Below are 26,010 nucleotides of genomic sequence, written 5' to 3'. Positions count from 1 at the left end.
ATGAGACCTAGTTTAAACTGCTGTGGTAAAGGGGCTTTTTCGTCTCATTCGAGCAGGATGAACAAGGTATATTCTATTATATGGTCACTATGATAGGGACAGCAATTGAGATAGAAATAAATTGGTAAAGTGGTTTCTAGAAGAGGTCTTTCCGAAGAATTGATTGATTCTTTAAGGGGTACAATGTACTCCGTGGGACACTGAATTAGTGGTTCGAGAGATACTTCAAAGAACTCTGAATCGATTGTTGCTTATCAACAGTGAGACCAAATGGTTGATAAGCTAATAGCTCATATTGTGCTATCTTACGCTAACTGGCGGAGATCACCAGAACCCAACACTTATATGGTATCTCCCATGACTAATACTTAGTAGAGACTCCAGTACAGTATACCTACTATGACTCACATATCCATAGTACTGACAATGCAAACAACAGTGCAAATATATCACTACTAACGTCTGAGGTCTGAGACTCTAGCGAACATCACTCGTATATGAATACCAGGCAAAATGGGGGTCGTTTGGCAAACGTCAAGTACTTATAATAATCCAGTACGATTTCAAGTGTACCAAACACTCACATAAGGCTGTGTTTATGTACAGGGCTGAGATAGGCCATCGTCGGCCTTTTTGTGTGTAAAGTTGGCGGGAAATTCGAATTTTTGTTTTTTTTTCCGCAACTTGTACAATCTGAATTCATTTTTTACTTTTTATCTTTAGTTTGCACGTTTATATTATACTTTTCATTTATATTAGCTATTAAAAACAAGCAAATTACAAAGCAAACAAAAATAAATATAAAATGAATTTTAAAAATTGCCGCCGGGACAGCTAACTCACGTCGTCCGAGCTCATCTCAGCCCTGTTCATAAACACACCCTTATGGTACACCCTGCAAATTTGTGGCCGGCACCATATCGTCTATACATTATGCCGGCACGCTAAGCGGTAGCTACAAATGTGAACGAATCCTAAAGTAGGCTGTGTTTTTTAAGAATTTTTGTACCCGCGGATTTTGAATTTTTATTTCGGAACTATCAGGAAGGAGAAAGGTTGACGATTGACAAAGCTTCTACTCGATTTTCGGTCGACGAAATTGAAATTTTCATTCATTAGTTATCTACTTATCTCCGGTTTTGATTTAATTGTCATCAAAATGTTGGCGTTGCAATTGGTTCGTTCCAGCCCTTGTAGAGTAACAAATCTGAACAAGAGTATTTTCCAGAAACTAGAACAAAGATGCCTTCTGAAAGCTATCACCTTTTGTGCTTCAACCAGTGATAGATCCTTCTGTAAAATTTCAAGGAAGGATATCAGATCAAATGAATCCCTTTTACTCACTAAAATAAATGACTTTTCATTTCAATCCCAAAGAGACCTGCGGATTCCACCCACCAACAAACCAGAATTTGATGAATTTCTTGGAGCATTTAAAAAAGAATTGTCTAAGTTTAGTCTGGTTGATTTAAAGCAAAGCCCAAAGGTTCATTTGCTTTATGGTGCAGGTGGTTTGGCACCATTCCTTCTGCCTCCTGTGCAAATGCTATTGTTTGGATACACTGATGGTATGGTTCATTTGCTTTATGGTGCAGGTGGTTTGGCACCATTCCTTCTGCCTCCTGTGCAAATGCTATTGTTTGGATACACTGATGTTTAAGAATTTTTGTACCCGCGGATTTTGAATTTTTATTTCGGAACTATCAGGAAGGAGAAAGGTTGACGATTGACAAAGCTTCAAGGTTGATTCGAAACAACCTAGTCCTATCAAAGCTAACATTACAAGAGTGGGACGTAATGTAAAGAAACCAATCAAACTAGACCTGTAAATATCTACAGAATTATTGTAATGATACAGTTTAAGACATAGGAATGTAAATTGTTTATTTATGTACATTTATTTTTATTACTTGAGATGACTATAGATAAATGTTTTTTCCTATTTAGATATTTGATATGCTGTACATACAAACTTGGAGGATTTTCTACATGTTTTAATTTTAATCTGTAGACACTTATGATTATGAACCTTATCTGAAAGATTTTCTGTAATTGAGAGAGATTTTATTAATTTTTCCAAGTAATAGACCATATTTGGGATATGTACATAAAGTAATGGTTGGGATCTATATCACTTTGATTGAATTCTTGAGGTCTACAAGTTACATATTTGATATCCATTTGTAGAGTCTGAAAAAGAGGGAAAGCTTGTTATGAGTAGATTTTGATTTTTTATTTGACGTCATTATTTTGTTTCAAGCTATAAGCCCCATTTTTACTTTTATATTTCTTTTTGTCTGTTGCTATAGATAATGTTTGTTTCTCTCTATCATCTGGAAGTAATTTTTGGTTTCAAAAACCCATAATTGTGTGTAATTCTGGATTTTTGGGTGGGAACATAGGAAGCAGTAGGCAGCGGCCGCCCAGCTCGGCAGCGCTGCCGGGTCGCGCTGCCCGGCAGCTAGGATCGGAACGCCACCTTAATAATAAGGTTAGAAAGTGATTGAATCTTACCAATAATGTAAACTGAACCAGGAGTGTGCTCCAGAAGAACATTGTTTGTATGGGGTGTAAGGTATACAAGTTCTTCTCTGCTGTAATTCAATTCAGTGAAATGTTTGCTTGTATAGTTGAAGGGAAAATCATCCATGTATAAATTATTTACAACCATAGTTAGTTTCTGTGCTACAATGGATTCTTTATAGAAACTAGAAAATATTAAATTGTAGGGTTCCCAGAGCAATCTATTTTCTGATAGCATGAAAAGTAATTGTTTTGCAAGCAAGCTCTGCTCCATATTATTCATGTAGTCATAATAGTCCATATCAATAATAATGTCTGGTCCTGCAATAAAACAAAAATCATCAAGTAGGTAACAAAGTGAAAGACCCATCTGTTATTATCAGAAGAAAAAGAATATTAAGGTACCCACCCCTTTATCTTTTGAATGGCTAGGAATTTTTGAATTCTGATTGAGTCTAGGATTAGGAAAGAGCTTATGGCCCATCTAGAAGTGTCATTAAAAACTTGAATTGAACTCAGGACATGGCACTTTAACTATTATTATATTTAAATATAACAGTCATTTCTCAAGAATACAAATCAGAACTTACCCAATTGAATTGAGTTCATGGCTCTAAAATTGTCAATTTTGTTCATATAACTATCGTAGAGTCTATGGAATAAGGTGTTTCCTTGCAAACCATAGAAGATGTGTTTGTTTTCAGCCAATTTTTGAGCTCTACTGGCTGCTATTTCCTCTTGTGAACATCTTCTGGCCTCTTTCCTAGCTTTTTCATTTGCTTTTATCATTTCTTTCTTGAATAAGAAGGTCAGATATTTAGACCTTTGATGTTTTGATGGTAAAGTCAATATGTTTTTCCAATCACTGGTGCTAATTTGAGATGGTATATTGTGGCCATCTTGAAACATAGAGTCTACTTCCAGTACAAACAATTTCAGTTTGGACAATAGCTCGGGATCCCCCTCAGTAATAGCATCATAGTCAATGTTGTCTATAGCAGAATTAACAACATCTATGCTAATGTCTCCCAATCCACCATTCACATCTTCACTCTGTGCTGAATGTTGGAGATCTTCACTGTTCTTAGATGCATCAATAGAATAAAATCTTGTTTGAGAAAGAGTCTTTGCAGTTGAATCACACTTGAGGAGTGATTTTACTTGGTTTGATGAGTTCTTTGAATTCTTGATAGTTTGGAAAATTGAAGAGGACTGTTTCCTCAAAAAACTGGAGAACCTAGAATGCATGTTGATGGTATAGTAAAAATAGAATATTTTTTGGGACTTACACAGGTACCTAATCAGACATTACAGACATAGTACAGCTCTTTTGAGTAGTCACTGTAATGGAAAATTATTAAATCCAAAGCAAAGTTGAAAGTGTAAAAGGTAAAAGTTCAAGATTTTCCAAACTTCCAGAAATGTTCAGTTGTTTAGTCAGAAGTCTTCAGAGAGCAAACAGCAAAAGCAAAAGATAACCTCAAAATTCTCAAAAATTTCAAATTTTCCGAGCAAAATGACCCGAGGTGAGAATTCAGTGGACAACCGTTTTCTGGTGAAGCCAAAAAGATGTAAGCGCGGCTTGTAGGCTGTGTTCAAGATGGCCACTGCGTTTTGCATTTTTGCCGCTTTTGCGTCATTTCACTTTTTGGTGTTTGTGTTTTGTTTTCCATTTTTCAAAATCAAAAGCTTTCAGCTCTCCAGTCCCAAATAAAATTATGGAAATAATCTGGTATACCTACCTGGTCTGTACACCCAAGTTTAGAAGAATAGAAGACCATTAAAAAAAATTCTACCTATTGGACTGCAGAAGTACAGTTTTTTTGTATCAGTGCTCAGTGCATAGAACAGGCTTCTTTACATTGCAAGTTAAATCTGGGATATCAGGATGCATCGAAGTATCGGGAAGAGGATTCGTATGGATGATCCTATTCCTCCGGAGTATGATACTAATCCCATGACTCCAATGACTGAAGGAGGAGATATACAGGAACCTTTCACACCTTATACTCCATACAGTAATCATGCTCAGACACCTCTACACAATCCCATGTAAGTAAATTATGAGATAGCAGGTCTTGAGCTGTGTCCACACAGTTGACGGCAGCCATCAGTCGCTGGTGTTGTCAAAGCAGTGTGGATGATTTCAGTCATCATTGATCAACAGCTGTCAACACAGCTTTACCTATACTTACCTACAAATGTTGATGGAAATTAATTTTAATATCTTAATTTTAAATGAGAAAATCTACAATAAAACATAGATAGAAAAGCACTTGAATGAAAATCACTAGTAGTTTTTTTTTTTTTTTTTTTTTTTTTTTTTCAGTCATTTTCGAAATCGAGAAATTACAATAATAGTTCATAACGTACGACCAGTTGTGTAATCCGTTTGGCGAACGGCTTTTCTCGGCATGCTTTTCATTTAAGGGTGTAATAGTGGTTTATTATTTTTTAAGGTTCTATTTCCATGTTTCGCTCATAATTTGAATGGTGATTATTTCGATCATCCAGGAGATTTACTTGGTAGGAACAGACAGTATCATGAAATCTTGTGACGGGATGGGACTAAATTATCCGGTCTATTTCTTCTTCTGATGTCTCTGGTTCATTCTTTCGTCAGCAAACTTTAAACTCCATTTCATAACATCTTCATATTTCGCTCTTAGTTCTTCTTTTCCTTCTCATTCTGCTTCTTTTTCTTATGCCAGTTCTTCAAATGCTTCTAGACATCTAGACGTGGCAGTTTCAAATTTTAAAGCAAGTAGTTCCGGCACGCGTGACTCCAAGCCTTTTTCAGCCTCGTGTTTAGTATTTCTTCCACATAGGTATTCCTCTACTTCTTCCATTTCTTCCCTATTTGCCTTCTCTTCTCCTTCACCTAACTTTTTAGTCCGTCCTTACTTTTTTAAATTACAATAGAAATTTAATAATAAAAGGTATAAGGAACGGACTATTGTATTCGCTTCGGTATCTGTCTGTCTGTCTGTCTGTCTGTCCCCATAGAAGGACTTATCCAAACCTGGTCGACCTATATATCAAATTAAAGGTCTTTTTACCAGGAACACGAAAATGGTGGTGCAAATTTTGTCCAGAAAACCATAAAGCCAAAAATCCAAAAAAAACTGGTTTTTGGGGGATTTTTTTCACATTTTCTCACACAAATGAGCTCTGATATCGAAATTTGTCGCGACGACCTATGAACTCAAAGCGAGAAAGTTTTAGATAAAGGTGGCGTTCCGATCCTAGCTGCCGGGCAGCGCGACCCGGTCGCGCTGCCGAGCTGCCTGGTCGCGCCATAAAGGTGACGTTCCGATCCTAGCTGCCGGGTCGCGTCGACTTCCATTACAAACTTCCAGCGAACAAATTATTACAAAAATAGTATTTTAAATCACATGAAAAACTCACGGGCAGCGCGACCACACTGCTCTCAGAGCAACTGGGCAGCGCTGCCCAGCAGTGAGAATATTTCTAACTATGGGAGCTGTAGGGTCCTTAGTAGGAACACTGTTTGGATACATTGTAGCTTGATGTTGTTGTTTTGAGAATATTTCTAACTATGGGAGCTGTAGGGTCCTTAGTAGGAACACTGTTTGGATACATTGTAGCTTGATGTTGTTGTTGTTGTAGTGGCTTCATTTTGCCGAATAGTGTTGGCAGAGTAAAGAAAAGACATCTTTTTGTATCTGCCAGACACTGGGGTGATGATCTCTAGCCATGTTTAATTGGCTGATTGGCTCATCCTGAACCACAGTCAACCATTGTGAGGACTTGTGCTTTAAAAGCCGGGAGTTGTAGCTTGATGAACTCACTTTGAGAATAGAAATAAATATACAAAAAGTCAAAGACCAAAGAATTTCCGCAAATTTGGGTCTCTAATTAAAATATAAAGCTTACTTTTAACCAATTAAATATGTATTTGATACAGACTTTTTGGTTTAAAAAAAGCCTGGAAGAGAGTTTTAATATTTGACCTGAAATTATAAAATATTCTTTAATATTATTTTAGTTGACAAATAAAACCACACTTACAACTTGATTAATTACTTTATTTTGCTGAAAACTAAGCACTCACTGTATTTCTAATGAATTCACAACCTTGTTAGAAAAAAGTTAATGAATCCATGTTTCCCCCAATTCTAACAATATTGTAAGATTTGACAGAAAGAAGTGTAACTACAGTAGGTACTACAGTCTACCTAGACTAGTCTACATTATGGTTTATTGACACAACATCATCTGAAACATAGCGTATTTTCCTTTCATAATGTTAATGCAAATTAGCTTAATTCGAATTTTTCTTTCTCAAATGTTAATGTACACTAACTTCCCCTCCTCTCCTTTCACAAATTTTGTATTGTAGCTTTTTTCTTGCATTACGATCCACCATCTTGTTTTACATTAGGAATATAGGAAGTTTTGGCGGTAAAATTTAAAATTTCATCAGCTGATTTTTTTTTTTTTTTTTAATTGTCAATTTTTAGATTTTTGTGGTAAAATATAAAAAATTATCACCTGCTTTTTTTTTTTTTTTTTTTTTTTAATTGTCAATTTTTACCCCCACTACCACGCTTCTTCCATTTTATTATCCCCACCCCTGGAAAATTCTAATGTCAATTCGCATTAACGTTACAAAAGGAAAATAGGCTTACACTGTCAGTTGAGCATCAATTGAATAGGTGTCTGAATTAAGGGCATAATTATTATGGTGTTTTCCAATATTATTCAATATGTAGAACATTCTAAGAAACTTGATACCTATAGGTTTAAATTGTAGTTTTTAAGCACATGTAATTTCTTTCTTTCTTTTTTTTTTTTTTTTTTTTTCGCCCCCCTTCCGATTTTAAAACCATTTTTTTTTTTTTTTTTTTTTTTTTTTTTTTTTTTTTTTTTTGCTTTATATAGTAGGAAATTAGGAATGATACAAACTGAAAACTGTGGAGGGGTATGAGTGTACTGTGTACTCACACCAAACTTTTTTTTTTTTTGAGATCATCACTTATGTACCTATACCTTTCTTTCAGACACATATTCAAATGAGATATTGAATGCAAGTCTACACTTGACAATCAGCATGATGTAGGCACCTTAGAGACTAAACATTGTCTAATGTTTATGCTTCAAAACATGAACTTCTTGGAAAAAATATAGGAGTTCATCTTTTCAACAGTAAATCATAAACAAGCTGCCTCTTCTTTCTTTCCTTGATGAACTTTGCAGAAATTTTACTATCATTTCTTCCTTCATTCTGATTTAAATATAGGGAATCATCTCCACGGTTCAACTTCCGTTTGGGGATGTGACGAAATGAATATTTCCAATCATTTGTTCTCCTCCAATCATTCATGATGGCTAAAACTTGATTTAAAGTGAGGGATTTGTGACCAGTTCCCCAATCAAGAAAATTGTCCAAAGGCAATTTTGCTGCTCTAATTTTTTCTTTCTTAGCTTTAGCAAGAGAAAGAGGCTGAGTGATCCTCTTGTCAAGCATACCACCTGAAAATAGAGAAGTAGATACAGTTATTTGTTTGATAGGGATTTTCAGTAATATTAGGAGATTGCATAATTATAACAATTTAGTTTCAGGATGCCAAAATGAGATCAATGCCCAAATGGTTACCCATCTGGAAGTATAAATGAGGTATGCCACAGCAAAACATTTGCAAGTGCCAATTTTTTTTTTTTTTTTTTTTTTTTTTTTTTTTTGAGAGACAGAACCTTTTTCAAAAAAAAACTATAGCAGGTAGATAAAAAAAATCAAATAATTGGCTTAAAACGATGAGATACACTCAGTTTTATTGTAAAAAGAATGAGATTCATGCAGAATTAAAATAAAATAAAATGCTAAAGTTTGTCCAGGTTGCAAAACTTAAGTGCCACAAAGGGTGCAAGTGCAAAAGGTTGTAAGTACCTATGTGCAAGTCAAAAAACCATGGCACTTACAATGTTTTGTACATTTTAAAACTATGGCACTTGCAATATTTTGTACACACACAATCGTTATTTCCAATTTTCACCACCAAAAGAAATAAATTTAAACATAAGTATTTCATCTTGATACCTTGTAAAGCTTGGCACTTACTACACATTTCTTCAATAAAACCAATATATAGGGGGTATGGCACTTACAACATTTTGCTGTGGCACGCCTCAAATGGGGTTAGCTTACAGAGAAGGTCAATTAAAGAAATGAGAAGTGTTCAACAGAAAATTGTATAACAGGACTTTTACAAGCACAAGAGAGATAAGTAAAGGTGGCATTCTGATCCTAGCTGTTTTTTTTTTTTTTTTTTTTTTTTTTTTTTTTTTTTCACTTGTACTCAATGTCATGATCTAGTAAAATAACCATAGGAATATTTCTCATGATGTAAAAAAAAGAGTATTTCTTTCATTTTCAAATCATTCATTACAGTTCATTGATCTACTTTTCTCATGCTTGCAGCAGCAGCAGCCGTTTTGGTACATTTAAATAACTAGTGACATGTTATTATTTTTTTTTTCTAACAGCTATAATTTTTGATAGATGGTACAAGAACATTTCAAGTCAACATCCAAAGGATCCTCCAGTGATAGTTTTGTATGGCTCATTTTATATTTTGCTATGACTTGCCCCATACATGTTCTAATATCATCAATTTCATGGACAAGCTCCTCTTTAATGTATTTGTGAGTTTCACTTGTTTCCAATGCTCTTTTGAAATGAAACATGCTTAATTTATACTTTGATTGACATGCTGCTATCATAGCCAATTGCTTGTGAGCTAATATTTCCAAAACAACCATGTTGAATTTCTTTCCCATGTGACAAATAAGCTCCAAATATAAATAAGCTGTCTTTGTTTGTCTCAATACAAAAAAGCAATGTGACAGATGAGCATAGGTAATACAGAGGAGAAACTTATCACCAGCCTTGTGGCAAAGATCAACAAGCTCATATAGTACCAACACAGAGTCTTCTAGTTCATTTTCTTTCTGTTTTCTCATGGCCAGTTTATATGTTTTCAAAAGTTCATCTTTAAAAATCATATCATTTGTGTCATTTTCTTCATCAATTATGTATTTGTTTAGTTTGATGACTATTCTATAATACAGTATACATGTTACCTTAAACATGTTTAGTATCCCTAATCCCCATGATTTTTTTGTTGGTTCTATATAGCGTTGTGGAACGGTCCATTCTTTGTGTACCAATATTATATTGTATGTATGCTGCTGCATCTTGAAACACAAATTTAAATCTTTTTCATATGTCAATAAATATTTAGCAAACATTAAATTCAATAAAACAACAAGTTTTGTATACTCAAGTTTTTTACTGTCCTGGTTCCGTAATAGTTCAGACATTTTCATAACATCTATCAAAATAACTTTTATCAACCAAAGCCAGTTTCTTCCATGAGGAAGCTGAAAAATGTCTATGCTTAGATCTATAAATGCCATAATTTCTTTGACTTTTTGATTCTGTGGAATTTTTGATATGGTTCCAAGTCTTTTTTCCAATAATTCTATGATAAATGGATGTTCTTTTATTGTAAACCTTATATATCCTTTTTGGTCATAGCTTAAAAGCTCATCAAAATGAAGTAAATATTTTAGAGCATTTAAAATTTTATTGGCATTGTTTTTCTTGAGTCTTTTGAAACAATGATTTATAATAAATTTATAATCAGTAGCTGTTTTGAAAATTTCTGTGGGTTTTATCCACTCAAAACTATAGGCATAAGATCTGAGCAAAATAAAGTCTGGATTTTTATTATTATCTCTATCAGAAGTACCCAATGGCACCCAAAAATATTGAGGCTTGTCATATCCAGATTTTTGATCTGATTTCTTTTGACCATTTTCTAACTTCTCTGTTTGTCTTCTCTGAAAATTTTTGACAAGATCACACATTTTGTCATCATAGGTTTCCTTCCTAATATCATGTTTTATTTGATCTAAATTAGACTCATTTGAATGGTGAATGTCCCTTGTAGATGTTTTCTTTGCAGTTTTGTTTGTTGGGAGACTAAGTATTGAGAAATTCTGTGGAATGAAATAACCATGTGTTTTAATATAAAAAATGGTTAAGATCGGTGCAACGCTTGGCGGTATTTTGCCGCTTTTTGGCGGTTTTCGGTGTAATTCAACAATATCTCGGGAACGGTATGAGGTAGAGACTTGAAATTTGGTATGTAGTTCACAAATGTGACAAGAATGCAACACGAAACGTTGGTTGAGATAGGTGCTGCGGTTGGTGGTATTTTGACCGCTCTTTGGCGGTTTTCGACCGTTTTTTGCGGTTTTTAGCTATATCAACTAAACGGTTAGAGATATTGTAAAAAGTAATTTAAAAGAACACTCAAATAAGTATCATTATATAGGATAAGGAAAGTCGTGTGATGTTCACACCAGATTTTTTTTTTTTCTTCGTGTTTTTATAATAAACCAGCCACTCACTATCAGGTAGATCTGACAAGTACACCTTATCAGGTCCGCCTGATAGTGAGTAGCTGGAGTTAAATTTAATATTGTTTCCCTGTGCTTCCTTAGATGCTGGTAGATGAGTGGATAGAGCAGTACAAGTCGCACAAGGAGAGTGCACTACTCTCACTCATGCAGTTTTTCATCAATGGCTCTGGGTGTAGGGGAAAGATAACGTCCAATATGGCTAACAATATGGAGCACGCCGCCATTATTCGGAAAATGACTGAGGAGTTCGATGAGGTAAGTAGGTTAAAGAAAAGAGAAATTCTGGGAATCGAATCCCGCTTTCCTGAGTCCAAGGTGAATGTAATGAAAGGTCATGGGACCTGACTGACTGTAATACCTACTATTTTTTTTTAAGAGGTTTGATAGAGGGAACTGTAACTGTCGGCCAAAGTGGGGCTTTTCACCTGCTTAGGTATAAATTTAATAAATAAATAAATTTAATATAAAAAAAACTGTAACTGGGAAGGTATTAACATCCCGGAATCGAAGAGAGAAGGAAGACAGGATAGTAGAAATTCAGCCATTCTGAAAACAAAATCCGCTCCGGGCAAGAATCGAACCTGCGGCCTAGTGCTTACAAGGCTACCAACCAAGCTAACGAGGCTAGCAGATTCGGAAATTAAATTTCATAATAACTGTTTTATGGTTGACAGGAAAGTGGTGAGTATCCACTCATCATGGCGGGACAACAGTGGAAGAAGTTTCGCTCCAACTTTTGCGACTTTGTGGCTCACTTGGTGAAACAATGTCAGTACTCGATCATTTACGATCAATATCTGATGGACAATGTGATCTCTCTACTAACTGGACTGAGTGACTCTCAAGTGAGAGCTTTCAGACACACAGCAACCTTGGCAGGTAAGTGAACGTTACGTATTCTTGAGAGTTCATTGCGACGACGGTCATTACTTCAAGTAGATACTTACATGCTTACTTTGTTATGGACACTTATCGTCGCTTCGCAAGCCCAGAAGAGATAAACAGCCAAGGGCGAAATTACACAGAAAAACGATTTGTGGTCTTTGTTTGTTCCTATGGGTTAAATCTGATAGAACTTTACTCAGCCAATTGGCTTGAAATTTGGTAATATTGTGCATTTTGAATGACAAGAGAACAGTTTTTTTTTACCTTTTTATGTCCCTTGATTTGAAATATTGAACTTTCTAGTACTTTTCCCCTCACAAGATTTTTTATCTCTCACAATGTCTTCATGAACTTATATATGGCACGTACCTATTTTGTACTGTACGTTTCGGGTCTGAATTTAAAACCGAAAATACGTGATTGCAAACAGCAAATCAAAATGTCATTTAATTCTCGTTTCCATCTCTTCCCAGCTATGAAGCTAATGACCGCCTTAGTGGACGTAGCCCTAGTGGTGAGTGTCAACTTGGACAACACACAGCGTCAGTACGAGTCAGAGCGACAGAAGACGCGGGATAAGAGGGCCTCAGATCGGCTGGAATCTTTGATGACCAAACGACAGGAACTAGAGGAGAATATGGATGAGATTAAGAACATGCTGACCTATATGTTCAAGTCTGTGTTTGTACATCGATACAGGTAATAAATCGTCACGAATGATGTTAAAATAGCGGGGGGTGTGGTGGCGCCATTACGTCCAAAATAGTCCAAAGAGAAATTTCGTATGATGACTCAAAAAAAGTCACGTAATAAAATACGGCTAATCATTAGTTATGGCCGATGTTAAAATCATTAGCTCAGTGGTCATAGCACTTGCCTAGTCATTGGGATGTTGCGAGTTCAAGTCCCAGTCAAAAAACAATGATAAAATCCGCCCCGGGCGGGAATCGAAACCGCGGCCTAGCGCTTACAAGGCAGACGCACTACCAACTAAGCTAACTAGGCTGGCGTCAACTTTTTTTACTAAGAAAAAAAAAATCTAGAATAAAAAGGTAGAGTAAACCGATAAGTACTTACCTGCATTGTAAATCTTGATTAGTTCCCGAGATTTGGGAGCTGATAAAATGATCTTTTGTACAATGTTAATACACACCAGCTAACCACGGATTCCAGGTTAATAGACTTTGTTTGTATTACTGGTTGGCGCGATTTGATCTTTAAGTTTGAGTGACTGGCTGCTGTGTTTTAGGGTACTAGGTATCCAACTTTGTTTCAATCTTTCAATGCTGGAACGAAATGTACTTCTCTCTTCTTCAATGCAGGAACGAAATATAGGTACCTACTTATCTTTTTTTCAAGGCAGGAACATTTTTTAAAAAGGTTTGATCCAGCCTAGTTATCTTTGAGGGCAGGGCGTCTGCCTTGTAAGCGCTAGGCCTCGGGTTTGACTCCCGCCCGGGGTGGATCTTATCCTGAACTGATAATATTCATTCTCGGAACGGCTGGCTTTCTCCTATCCTGTCTTCTTCTCTCTTTGATTTTGGGGTATTGTACCAAATGTTTACCTTCCTTAGACTACGAGAGTAAAGGGACTTTCCAGTCTCATTCTGACAGTATAACTAGTATTATTACTAGTAATAGGCAGGCTATTTTCTATTCTTATTCCCTCTGTTTACAGGAATGAAATGTACACCAACGAACATTTCGACGGAGTCGTGTCTCAGCATCAGTATGCTCCCTCCGTGTCCAGTCAGATGTATGCCCCATCTCCCGCCCATCATATCCCGTTTGATCAGCCCATGGGTCAGGATCAGCAGGAACAGCAACAAGATTTTGAACCCGCGCCCAACTACGATGAACCAATGACACCACAAGGCCGCGGTGGTCGGATTACCAGAGCACGTCTTCGAAGTATGTACCTATAGTATACCTATATTAAGCACACTGACTAAGTACTTACCTTCTTTCAGCGTTTGGTCACTTATTCTTTAACGAACATCAGTAGTATGGTCACTTGTTCTTTAAGAAACCTTAGGTAGCAATAAAACAACTGCTAGCATGCCCATCCCTTAGTAATCCGTAGTATACCTACTTCCATCAGATGGGCGAGAGAAGACACAATCTTTCCTATTTAGGTGCTGGGTCAACACGAGAACACCAGAAAGTACTTAAATAAGTATACCTATTTGCTTTAATTCCCCGCCCCATTTAAAGATATTTTTTAGATGTAATAAATCTATTTTTCCCCTCATTTCCAGATGCCATGAACCCCCAGGTGTCCCCACCCGCTCAGCAGGAAGCCCCTGCCCCCATTATCAACAAGAAAATGCCACCCCCTGCCCCTGCAGATGATAAACCTAAGCGTGGTAGGGGCGCAGTCACACGCAGACCCCCTAATGAGACCATCAACAATGATGAAGACTCGTTGTATAACGCCATCCGAACGGGAAAGACGGCCCTGGGTGTAAGTTGATCTATGTGAGAAAGTAGGGAACACATTTTAGGTGGACTTTTTTTTTAGAGAGGAAGGGAGATAGGGAGGGAGAGAGATTTGATAGAGGGAACTAAAAACAGCAGAGGTCTATCGACCCGAATTCAAAGAGAGGAGGACAGGAAAGGGCGAAGCTAGCCGTTCCAAGAAAAAAAAATATCTGTTTCGGGCGGGAATGGAACCAGCGACTTTGCGCTTAGAAGGTAAGCGCGCTCCCTTGCAAGCTAACTAGACTGGCTCTTCACTTTTTACTTTCCTTATCCTATAGGAAGGAACGGGTCAAATTTTCGATGGTCAGTTTTTAGTGCCAAAACAAGTTTTGAGGTCCCTAGGGCCTAAATCCAAAGTTTCAGCCATTGGTCCGTCTGTCTGTCTTTCTGTCTGTAAACAAAATATCTCGAGAACGGTAAGAGCTAGAGACTTGAAATCTGGTATGTAGCTGTCAAATGTGACAAGGATGCGACACGAAACTTTTGGTTAAGATCGGTGCAACGCTTGGCGGTATTTTGCCGCTTTTTGGCGGTTTTCGGTGTAATTCAACAATATCTCGGGAACGGTATGAGGTAGAGACTTGAAATTTGGTATGTAGTTCACAAATGTGACAAGAATGCAACACGAAACGTTGGTTGAGATAGGTGCTGCGGTTGGTGGTATTTTGACCGCTCTTTGGCGGTTTTCGACCGTTTTTTGCGGTTTTTAGCTATATCAACTAAACGGTTAGAGATATTGTAAAAAGTAATTTAAAAGAACACTCAAATAAGTATCATTATATAGGATAAGGAAAGTCGTGTGATGTTCACACCAGATTTTTTTTTTTTCTTCGTGTTTTTATAATAAACCAGCCACTCACTACAAATAAAAAAAATGGAATTTTTTTTTTAAATTAAAATTTTTTTTTTTTTTTTTTTTTTTTTTTTTTTTTTTTTCTTATATAAAAAAAGTTTCATCAACATCTGCTACCCGTAGTATGCCTCTCATCAGATGGGGCGAGAAGAAACACAATACTTCCCACTCGGGTGCTGGGTCACGGGTCACACGGGAACACCAGAACCAGAAAGTAATAGTAACAATGCCTGAAGCTTACCGCTGGGAGAGATCTGCAAAATTTGCCGGCTGCATAGATCTTGGCTTTCCAATCAGCACTGGTATGCAATAATTCCAAGGACGTTGAAGGGAGTCTTTAATCTCATTCGGGCAGAATATATATAATTTGTATGACATTATTTTGCAGGGACACTCTGCCTGAGATTCGCGCCATATGTATGGCAGAGATCGGTGTATGGATGAAGAAGTTCCATACGAATTTCCTGGATGACTCCTATCTCAAGTATATCGGATGGACATTGCATGACAAAGTGGGCGAAGTTCGGCTTAAATGTTTACAGGTAGACATTTCTTTTCCTGCTAAGTACTACTCGTACCTTATGGTTATTGCTAAGACCTATTATGATTATTATTGGTTTGGTTTATATTAGACATCCTAAGTATTGACATTATTGCTTACCGTTATATGTTTTTGGATACTTAATTGTTGACTCTCATCTGACTCGAGTTTTGCCCACGTTTTAGGCTTTGTCAAGGAAAGTTTCCTTTTCGTATGTGTGTATTGTATTCCGTTGCTTTTGTTGTTGTTTTTTTTCCACAATCAGGATACAGACCAATTGGATGTTCGCCTGACCGCGATGGGAATATGACATTTTCAACATTCTAATCGTTTCTGTTCTATTATTCTAACCCAGGCTCTGCAGCCACTATACGCATCTGAGGATCTCAAGGGAAAGCTGGAACTGTTCACAAGTAAATTCAAGGATCGTATTGTAGCTATGACGTTGGATAAGGAGTACGATGTAGCAGTACATGCTGTCAGACTGGTGATCAGCATATTGAAGTAAGTAACAGCTTTTCAAGACTAAGCACAGGTCCTCACGATGTTTGACTGCGGCTCAGGACGAGCCAATTAAACATGCCTAGAGACCATCACCACGGTGTACGGCAGGTGGTCTGTGTCGTAGCATGTCCATACCGTAGTATGCCTCTCATCAGATATGCGAGAAGAGACACGATACTTCCCATTTAGGTGCTGGGTCAACTCGAGAATACCAGAAAGTAACCCGTAGAATTATTTACAATCAAAAAACGAGTACAAATTTTTGTCGATTGTGGGAATCGAACCCGGGACCTTCTGCATGACAAGCAAGCGCGTTACCACTGGGCTAACCCCAATTAAATAAATTTTTCTATTCCTTTTTTTTCAGAAGAAGAAAAAAAAAAAAAAAAAAAAAAAAAAAAAAAAAAACAGAAAAGAATTACCTTTGAAGGCGGAAGATTGGATGTTGGAAAAGAAGAAAATACTGGAAAAGAAAAGATCATGTTAGAAAGACTCCCATGAACCTGAGCTGTTTCATCCTCAGTCGACACAAACTTAAGCTATCAAGCTAAAGTTTTAGACTAGGAAGATTCAGCTCTAAGTACAATGTGCTTGTGAAGGAGCACTCCCATTTAAGTGCTGGGTCAACACGAGAGCACCAGAAAGTACCATTGATTTTTTTGTAATCGAAAAACGAGTACAATTTTTTGTCAATGGTGAAATTCGAACGCGGGACCTTCTGCATGGCAAACAAATGCTTTAGTGGGTTAATAGTTTGTCTTCCTTTTGTTTCTCAGGCTTATTTGACCATCTGTGACGTGCTGGTCACTTTCTGCAATCAGCTGGCATCGAACCCGAACCCTGCTATATCGGAGCTAATCTACGAAGCTGATGAAGAGTTACTGAGTGTCCTGGACTCATTTATTCAGAGCTACGTGTTCATTTATGAGGACGAAGGTATAAATATCGCCTTTTTGAAGGCTTTAACCTCCCTGTATAACTCTTAAAAGCATGTTCCCACTTTTGGGAAAACATCGTGTCGTGTGTAGTTGGAACACTCTCTTTTAAATTACATTGCCTTCTAGGCCGTTTTGCGTCGGTCGGAAAAAAAATCGTGTCGTCACTGAACCCATTAATACATAGGACCCTGTTCAGACTGTGAGGTAAAGGGACTTTTTAGTCTCATACGAGCAGGATGAATAAGTTATTACAATAATAATAGACTCTTGAGTGGAAGGTAACCGCTAGGCGAGGTTAACACTGAAGGCGTTCTCTATCACCTAACCCTTAGAGCTTATTATTTGGTCATTTTCTCATTTAAATTAGTATAAAATTCCATGTCTGAGCTGGGATCGAACCGGCGCCCTCCTATTTATCAGGCTTGACCACTACACCGCCGAACACGCAATTACGAAGTTATTTTAAGACCAGCCTAATGGTCATTTCCGACATTTTCAACATTCTTATTTTGTTTTCTGTCCTCTGTCAGACGATCTGGATGAGCATTCCAAAATCGAAGAGCTTCACAAGAGGCGAAATTTCCTCGCCTCATTCTGCAAGCTGGTGGTATACGGTATGATCCCTACATCATGTGCTGCGGGGGTGTTCAAACACTATGTCAAATCATACAATACGTACGGGGATATTATCAAGACCAGTGTGGGCAAAGCTCGAGAGGTAAGTCCAAGAACAAACATTATTTCATCAGGATAAAATCCGCCCCGGGCCGGAATCGAACCCGCAACCTAGAATTCTCTTTTGAATTGATTGACATGTCTCCTGAAAAATTTTCTCGTCCCTACACGGTGGCTTTATGATTATTAATTCTTGCTTTCCCTACATATTTCCAGGTAAACAAAGTAAGCTGCGCGCGCACTATGGTTCTCAGTTTGACTCTCCTGTACAAGGAATTACCAGAGTCTAATCGACAATGTAACGAGTTCAACAGCTTGAAGGTAACGTACTGATTCTCTTACATGTTCTGTCTTTTTAATCCGCTCCACAGTGAAGGAACAAAGATAAAGCCCCCCTTAAATACGGCCCTGCTCTAGCCATGTTTAATAGACTCGTCCTGAACCGCAGTCACCCATCGAGAGGACTTGTGCTTGTTCTTTTGGAGCAAAGAAACCCCTTTGAAGAACTGCCAGCTAGCTAGGCTGGTTAGGGTTAGCTGTTCTCCTCCTTGTTTATAGTCCCACAGCTAGACACTAGTCCATTCTCAGTTTAACGTTCCCTAGCCAGACCATTTTCCTTTTTGGTGTAAATGACCTCTATTTTCCTCTGATTCCAGGAGCTCGCCAAGAGGTTTGCTCTGTCGTTCGGTCTGGATGCTATGAAGAATCGTGAAGCAGTCACTGTACTACACAGGGAAGGCATTATGTTCGCTATCAGTCCGCGAGATGGCACCACAGTCATGGAAGAGGATGTGCCCCCCTATCTGCCATTCCTGGAGGTCCTGGCTGAGTTCACCAATAAGCTGCTACGACAGGACAAACGAGTCATGTGAGTTTTCCTACAGTCAAAGCCATCAGTTTAAAAAAATAAGTAACCTGTGTGATATAGTTATTAGCAATCGAACCCGGGACCTTCTGCATGACAAGCAAGCGCGTTACCACTGGGCTAACCCCAATTAAATAAATTTTTCTATTCCTTTTTTTTCAGACATCACCGCGACATCCTCACAGACAAGGATTGCGAACATGTGTACGAGTTGGTATACTCTTCACATCGTGCTGTAGCCCAAGCAGCAGGGGAGTTCCTTAATGAGAGACTGTTTGTACCGGATGACGAGTTTGCTAATGTGCATACCAAGGGGGGCAAACGACGCCTCAAGAATACGCCCCTGATTCGAGACTTGGTCCAGTTCTTCATTGAATCTGAGGTACTTTACTTTGTTTCACTCTGAGGTGACACTAGTTTGTCTGGGAAATTCTCGGTTGGGGTCTACATTTATAGGCCCGTTCCCACTTGTCGTTCGGGGAAAAAAAATCGTATCGCGTGTAGTGAGAACCCTCTCATTTAAATTACATTGCCTACAAGATATTCGGGAAAAAAATCTTGTGAAACTCACGACAAGTGGGAACAGTCTTTTAAGCGTAAGTACTTTATTTTCCAGAAGATATTAGCAGTTACAGTTCCCTCTATCAAACCTCTAACCTCCTCCTGAGGGCTCGTCCACAAATTAGATTTTTTTTTTTTTAAGAGGTTTGACAGAGGGAACTGTAACTGCTAGGGTCTTATCGTCCCGAAATCGAAGAAAGAAGGAAGACAGGATAGGAGGAAAGCCAGCCGTTCTGAGAACGAACATTATACCATCAGGATAAAATCCGTCCCGGGCGGGAATCGAACCCGCGGCCTAGCGCTTACAAGGCAGACGCGCCACCAATCAAGTTAACTAGGCTGGCAAATTAGATTCTTTGAGTGGCAAAGAGGACTAGAGAATTTCATTCTTTCAATAATATGGTTTCCTCTTTCTCCTTAGCTACACGAGCACGGTGCATACCTAGTAGACTCCCTCATCGAATCCAATGAAATGATGAAGGACTGGGAATGTATGACAGATCTCCTGTTGGAAGAACCGAACCCCAAGTATAACGAGGAACCTCTGGATGATAGACAGGAGACTAGTTTGATAGAGTTGATGGTGTGCTGTGTACGCCAGGCGGCCACTGGGGATGCCCCTGTGGGTAGAGGCCCGAATAGACGAGTAAGTTGTAGAATCTTCATCTTGTTTTTGTATCTTCCTCTTTTGTTGTAAACATTACCTATGTATTATGTTGTTAAACCCATGAAATACAAGAGACCTTGTTTAGACTGCTGGATTTAAGGGACTTTTTTATCTCATTCAAGCAGGATATACAAGGTATGTTCTATTTTATTCCTCCCTGAAAATAAAAGAAAAAAAAATCCCATAATTCTCCGAAATATGCCTCTCATCAGATTTGCAAGAAGAGACACTATACTTCCCATTTAGGTGCTGGGTCAACACAAGAACACAAAAAAGTAACCCGTATAAATATTTGCAATCGAAAAACCAGTGCAAATTTTTGTCGATGGTGGGATTCGAACCCAGGAACTTCTGGATGGCATGCAAGCGCGTTACCATTGGGCTAACCGTGCCCCCTACTCAAAAAGGGCCCTTATCGGACTAACCGTTCGGGAGCTATGGTGGAACAAAGAGACAAACCAAAAGAAAAACCCCCTTTGTTCATCAACATAAATTTTATTTTCAGATCGCCTCCATGAAGGAAATGAAGCAGGTGCAGGATGACAAACAGCGATTGACCGAGCACTTCATCAAAGTACTACCCCAGCTTCTGGACAAATATGTGGCGGACCATGATAAGCTGACTAATTTACTATCCCTACCGCAGTACTTTGATTTGAATATCTACACCACTTCGCGGCGAGAGAAAGTGAGTAAGAAGTTAGAATGTAAACTTTGTTTATTCCAGCCTACTTAGCTTGGTTGGTAGTGCGTCTGCCTTGTAAGCGCTATGCCGCTATTCTTCAGTTTTCTTAAGGTGTGTCCACACATAGTCGATTCCTGCCCGGGCGGATTGTAATCCTGAACGGATAATGTTCGTTCTTGTAACGGCTGGCTTTCTCCTATCCTGTCTTGATCTCGGGACGATAAGATCTTAGGAATCACAGTTCCCTCTATCACACTTTTTTTTAAGAAGAAGGTATATTTGATTTGATTCCATTCTAATGTATCAGTCCCTCTTTTCCGCTAGGATTTGGACGAACTTCTCAAAAAGCTGCAAAAAATCGTGGACAAGCACAACGACACCGAGGTTCTGGAAACCTGTGCCAAAACTCTCGAGACACTTTGTTGCGAGGAAAACGCGTCGATATTCACTCGGTGCGATGTTCAGAGACGTACACTAATCGAAAAGACCATAGTGGACAAATACACGGAGTCTTTGGACGACTGGAATAATTCACTGGAGGCAGGAGTGAAGCCTGATGATGATGAGACGTTCAATTTGGTCAGCAGTCTGAAGAAGATTGCCACGTTCTATTCGTGTCATAATATGGGTAAGTCTCCTCTCTTCGAATTCGATTGTTGAGCCAGCCAGCCACTATCACAGATCAGGTTCGCCTGATACCTGATGAGCACACACACTATCAGGTAGACCTGACAGGTACGGCTGAAAAGGTCCGCCTGTCAGGTCTACTCTTTAAGAAATACATGAAATCGGCTCAGATTGCACACCCACCCCCTTTTCTTTGTTAATTGAGTGCTTTGACCACTACGCCACGGAGCTAAATACTTCTTACTCGATTATTTTTCCAGGTCAATGGAACGTATGGGACACGGCCTACAAGACCATTCTCGAGGCGCAGTCCAACTCGCCCAAGGCCCCGCCTCAGGAGGCCGTGCAGTACTGTATGCGGGCCTGCTACTTCTCCCTCCTGTGGGATTTGCACCATTGCGAGGAGCTGGCCCAGAGTGGAGCGGGTACGGCCGTGGAAGATGCAGTGGCGGAAACCAAAGGCCGCCTCCTGAGGTTTATGGACTCCATGGAGGAGATGCTCAAATTGGAACATTGTGAGGAGTATAAGGAAGAGGTATGCAAAAGAAATTGTATCATGTTTATGTGATTTAAAGATTCCCCCCCCCCCCCTTCAAGTTTGTTATTTTCATCTACCGACACGATGACTTCTGAAATTTCCAATTTGATTGTAGAAGGCTCTCTACATGTCTTGTCTTGGAGGAGGTTCTATACCTCTTTTATGGTATATTTTTAAAAATGGTGAAGTGTCTAGAACATTTCACTTCATAAACATACAAAGTCTAGTCATTTGAAATAGGACTTAGGAGGTTCTCACGTTGGACCCTTTTACATCTCTTTACTTTCTATATCCTTTAGCTATAGAAAGGACAGTACATAATGTAATCGCCTGATTTTTCCCCTCCAGCTTGAACTTCCTGAACCGCAAGCTGACCGCCCCCCTCCCCTCTTCCCGTCAGAAGAATGAAGACTGGCAACCTCTAGAGTTGTACAAGACTTCTCTGCTGCATGGAGAATCAGATTCTGTGTCCGCGGCAACCAAGAAGAACTACTCGCGGAAGAACAAGAAAGACATGGGTGAGTAAGGCGTTTTAACACTGGAATACCAGGTCCCCGGAGGGTCCATTTTAATGCACGTATTCAGAGACAAATTTTAAGACAACAATTCACCTACTGCTGGTAAAAAAAAGGAAAAAATCCTTTGAAACTATGGGTGCCTTATTTTTATTTAACACTATTTTCTGGGTTTCTTGGTTACAGAAGAAGAGCATGAAGAATTGGATATCGATAATCTCTCACTGGATGACAATGATTTTGCGTAAGTAATCTTATTAATTTAACATTCTTCTCTTGTCACAGTTATCTTTTATCAGCTGATCACTCTTATATTGATTTTTAGAATGTTTTGAAGATTTGTAGAATTGTAGGTACAATTTTCGTATTTCTGTAATGTCGTTCTTTCCACTCAAATTTCAACCTCACAAAAGCACCTTTTGTAATATAACCCCCCCCCTCCCCAAAAAAAAACCACTTCGTGGCATAAAAAATGCCCCAAGTCGTTCCCTCCCAAAAGAAATCAAGTGCCCAAAAAGTTCAAATTCGGCTTTTCATTCCAGGGCTCAACATCATTTCGAGGAGAATGTCCCGCAGAGGGCCGCCCCCACCAGGAAGCCCAAGGCTAAGAGGCCCCGTACTGACGCCGGGCCTACCACTATGATCAATGCAGGATATGAGGAACAAGGCCAACCTTTAGTACAAAGGCCGGCTAGACAATGTACCACACGATCTCTAGCGTACAAATACATGGATAGGTACTCGGACGATGATGATTCTCAGTCACTTATGTAAACGATTCTAGCACATCTGTGTCCGGGTTCGATTCTCGACGTGGTCGAAGTTATTTTGGATTTATGCCGTCACTTTACGGCTGGTAAGGTCTTTTTACTGTGTCCGGGTTCGATTCTCGACGTGGTCGAAGTTATTTTGGATTTATGCCGTCACTTTACGGCTGGTAAGGTCTTTTTACTTTTTTTTATAGAGGATTGATAGAAGGAACAGTAACTGCTAAGGCTAAGGTCTTATCGTCCCGAAAACGAAGAGAGAAGGAAGACAGGACAGGAGAGAGCCAGCCGTTCCGAGAACGAACCTTTCAGGATAAAATCTGCCCCGGGCGGAAATCGAACCCGCGCCGCGCTTACAAGGTATACGCGCTACCCTCCAAGTTAATTAGGCTGGCTGGCGATAAGGTCTTTAGTGCCGGGGTTTTGCCCGCCATTCGGCGACTAACTACCCGTCTTCTCACCTTAACCAATAGGGTCTCTGGTTAAAATCTATTTATTCTATCGTGTGAAGACACAAAACACAATAGAAAATACTTATACCATGGAAGGTAATATGTATGTAAAAGAAAGCACTTTTTTTTTTCTTTTTTGCTAGGTAACAATAGATAACTTGTCCAGTGTTCCTCTACCTATTTAGTTTTTGTGTGATGTCTCGTTTGATGTTTCCTTTTTTATATAATTTTAAGAATGTATAAAATTTATTTATTTTTTATTCGCAGACTTTTGTGTATTAATTATAATTAATAGACTTAATTTAAAATCTTCTACCCTTCTTCGATTTCTGATGGTTTGGTAGAGAGAACTTTAACAACGGGGTCTTATAAACCCGAAATTGAAGGGAGAAGTAAGTATAGGACAGGAGAAAGCCAGCCTTTCTAAAATCCGTTTAGGATAAAGTTCGTTCGTCCCGGGGATTGAACACGCGACCTAGCGTTTACAAGGCAGGCGGGCTGCCTTCCAAGCTAACTAGGCTGGCACCCATCCCTAAACCTATTGAAAACATTCCCTTAGTATTTCTTTCTTTGTACATATGAATCTTCATTTTCTTTCCTCATATTCTTATTAGAGTTAAGTTCGAGTTAAATAAATGGGATGGATTATCTTCCATTAAAAATCTGGCAGAACATGCCAATTTCCTATTGTATCCCATGTGAAAGAAATTCTTTATTTATAGATTGAAGAACTCTGTTCGTAAATGTCTAGCTCTAGCACTTATTTATATTTAGTACAATAGCACCTACCTAGATTAACTTTTGTTTTGTTTATTCTGTATACCTTATGTACATATCGAAAAGTTCAAAATAAACAGAAAATACAATATTACCTAATTATTATTAGAATACGAGTTTCTATTTGATTTATTTCATTGGATGATTTACGAAGGATAATAAAATCAGTGCCCGTGCATTGATATTACTACTGAAATGAATGCCTCCACTTTTCAATTCTTGTCCAATAAATTCAATGCAGCTTGCACAATTTTACTATCTCGCTTATAATGTTTATCAATACAGTGTATAGGTTTAGCATCTACATCAGCCACATTGATTTGAAACACATACTTATTCCCAAACATATCCTCTGCTATAGGAACCAAGTCATCTAGATTGGTGATTTTGCAAACTTTTTGAAACGATATTAGTATAGAGCAGTCTTTGGCCATGGTTGATAACAGATAACATTCAACAGGATCAAGGACGCGAGGGAACTCTTTGATTAATTTTGAACTTCCATATTTAGTGTCTTTTTCATCACCAAGATCTTCACGCAGTTGTTTATAGTACTCAAAAACATAGTCTGCCCCATACGTATCCAAAGTTTGTATCTTTAATATTTTGTCTACTATGGAGTTCAAAGACAATATTTGAGATGAAAAGTTGCACGGAGTTGTTTTTAAATCAAGCAGTCCATTTAGTTTACGTATTGAATCAGTGGGAATTCTACTTGATATGGTGGTAATGGTAAGGGTTTGTTGATGATCTTCAAGTCCCATGTAGTTCTGCTCGCTCGAAAGATTACAAGGAAAGCTATCATTCTGGTCCCCAATAATATTCCGAGTTAACATGTTTAAAATCAAAGTACAAAAGTTATCTTCTTTCTGACTTTCAGATTGCTGAATTCCCCCAACTGAAGAATTGTGAAAAGTTTTCAAAACCTCGTCAACACTCGTAGAACAAGTATCTCCAAATTTCAAGTTGCCATTTTGAAAGATTCGCACATTGTTTTGCGGTGTGCGTAGTAATGACTTGATAGCCTTCAGCATGCGAGTTTTGTCTCCACTGAACAAATCCAGAGGACAATAATCACTAAGACTTGACACGGAATTCTCATACAGCTTCAAGTATTGATTTAAACAGAATGGACATTTCCGATACTTTCTGTCCGAGGGGGCAAGCCAACCCTGTTTTGGTTTGATTTCTATACAGAATACAGGATTGCTTTCAGATATCAGGCTTCTCGTTTGTTCACCCTTTCCAACATCGTTATTGGAAGTCTCATTCAACTTCACTAAATTTTTAGGCAGCAAAGTTAAGTCTTCAAATACCGTCACATATCCGGGGGTAATTATTTTATTCTGCCGAGATTCCGGTCGTACATTTCTCAATTTCCCATTCAAAATATTCACATGCTCTTGGTTGATTTTTCCCAACTGTGGCAGCTTGAAATACTTTCGAGTGAACAATGGTAGAATAATTTTCTCGTAATACAGAATACTGTCCAAGTCCCTTCTATCTTCTGGATCTCTACTTTCGTTTTTATCCACCTTGCGTATCCTGAGAACTTTGTGTTCATTTCTAAGAGCAATAACAACGTTAGCGTTTCCCTCGCCTTTATAATACCAATTGGTCTCGTCTATGTTACATTCAGTAACGTCCATACCTAAGCTTTCCATGTTGTAAACTTAAACTAGTGAGTTTCAAACAAATTTATTTA

The 26,010-nt window shown here is 38.4% G+C and overlaps 3 protein-coding genes across 3 annotated transcripts; 1 reads left to right on the top strand and 2 right to left on the bottom strand.

Annotated features, from left to right (window-relative positions):
* Positions 1–2,514: 2,514 nt before the first annotated feature.
* On the bottom strand, positions 2,515–3,989 carry LOC103516062 (mitochondrial ribonuclease P protein 1 homolog; the record flags this gene model as incomplete). The annotated part of the gene is given in 2 exon segments (XM_008481012.3): positions 2,515–2,844; positions 3,114–3,989. Coding segments are annotated over 2 exon segments (988 nt in total), but the record flags the coding sequence as incomplete, so codon positions are not given.
* Positions 3,990–4,155: 166 nt separating this feature from the next.
* LOC103516065 (cohesin subunit SA-1) lies at positions 4,156–23,307 on the top strand. Its single transcript, XM_008481016.3, has 16 exons — positions 4,156–4,575; positions 5,235–5,283; positions 11,056–11,229; positions 11,649–11,853; positions 12,333–12,558; positions 15,582–15,735; positions 16,090–16,238; positions 18,879–19,098; positions 19,699–19,923; positions 20,450–20,632; positions 20,954–21,257; positions 21,517–21,820; positions 22,143–22,312; positions 22,496–22,553; positions 22,852–23,170; positions 23,252–23,307. The coding sequence occupies exons 1-15, from the start codon at positions 4,412–4,414 to the stop codon at positions 23,081–23,083; spliced, it is 2,817 nt and encodes a 938-aa protein (XP_008479238.1). The 5' UTR covers positions 4,156–4,411; the 3' UTR covers positions 23,084–23,170; positions 23,252–23,307.
* A 461-nt stretch (positions 23,308–23,768) lies between these two features.
* LOC103516060 (inositol-pentakisphosphate 2-kinase) lies at positions 23,769–26,003 on the bottom strand. Its single transcript, XM_008481011.3, has one exon. The coding sequence runs from the start codon at positions 25,967–25,969 to the stop codon at positions 24,518–24,520; it is 1,452 nt and encodes a 483-aa protein (XP_008479233.1). The 5' UTR covers positions 25,970–26,003; the 3' UTR covers positions 23,769–24,517.
* Between the last annotated feature and the right edge of the window lie 7 nt (positions 26,004–26,010).

Source organism: Diaphorina citri, unplaced genomic scaffold (genome assembly GCF_000475195.1).
Source record: "Diaphorina citri unplaced genomic scaffold, Diaci psyllid genome assembly version 1.1 scaffold1475, whole genome shotgun sequence".
Taxonomy (NCBI): domain Eukaryota; kingdom Metazoa; phylum Arthropoda; class Insecta; order Hemiptera; family Psyllidae; genus Diaphorina; species Diaphorina citri.
Note: the sequence above shows the minus strand (reverse complement) of the source record. Positions and strands in the feature narration are given on the sequence as shown.

Coding starts and splice junctions, on each gene's coding strand:
- LOC103516065 (XM_008481016.3), top strand. CDS start 4,412: ATGCATCGAAGTATCGGGAAGAGGATTCGTATGGATGATCCTATTCCT. Junction 21,821..22,142: donor AGAAATTGTATCATGTTTAT/GTGATTTAAAGA, acceptor TTTCCCCTCCAG/CTTGAACTTCCTGAACCGCA. Junction 22,313..22,495: donor GAAGAACAAGAAAGACATGG/GTGAGTAAGGCG, acceptor TCTTGGTTACAG/AAGAAGAGCATGAAGAATTG.
- LOC103516060 (XM_008481011.3), bottom strand. CDS start 25,969: ATGGAAAGCTTAGGTATGGACGTTACTGAATGTAACATAGACGAGACC.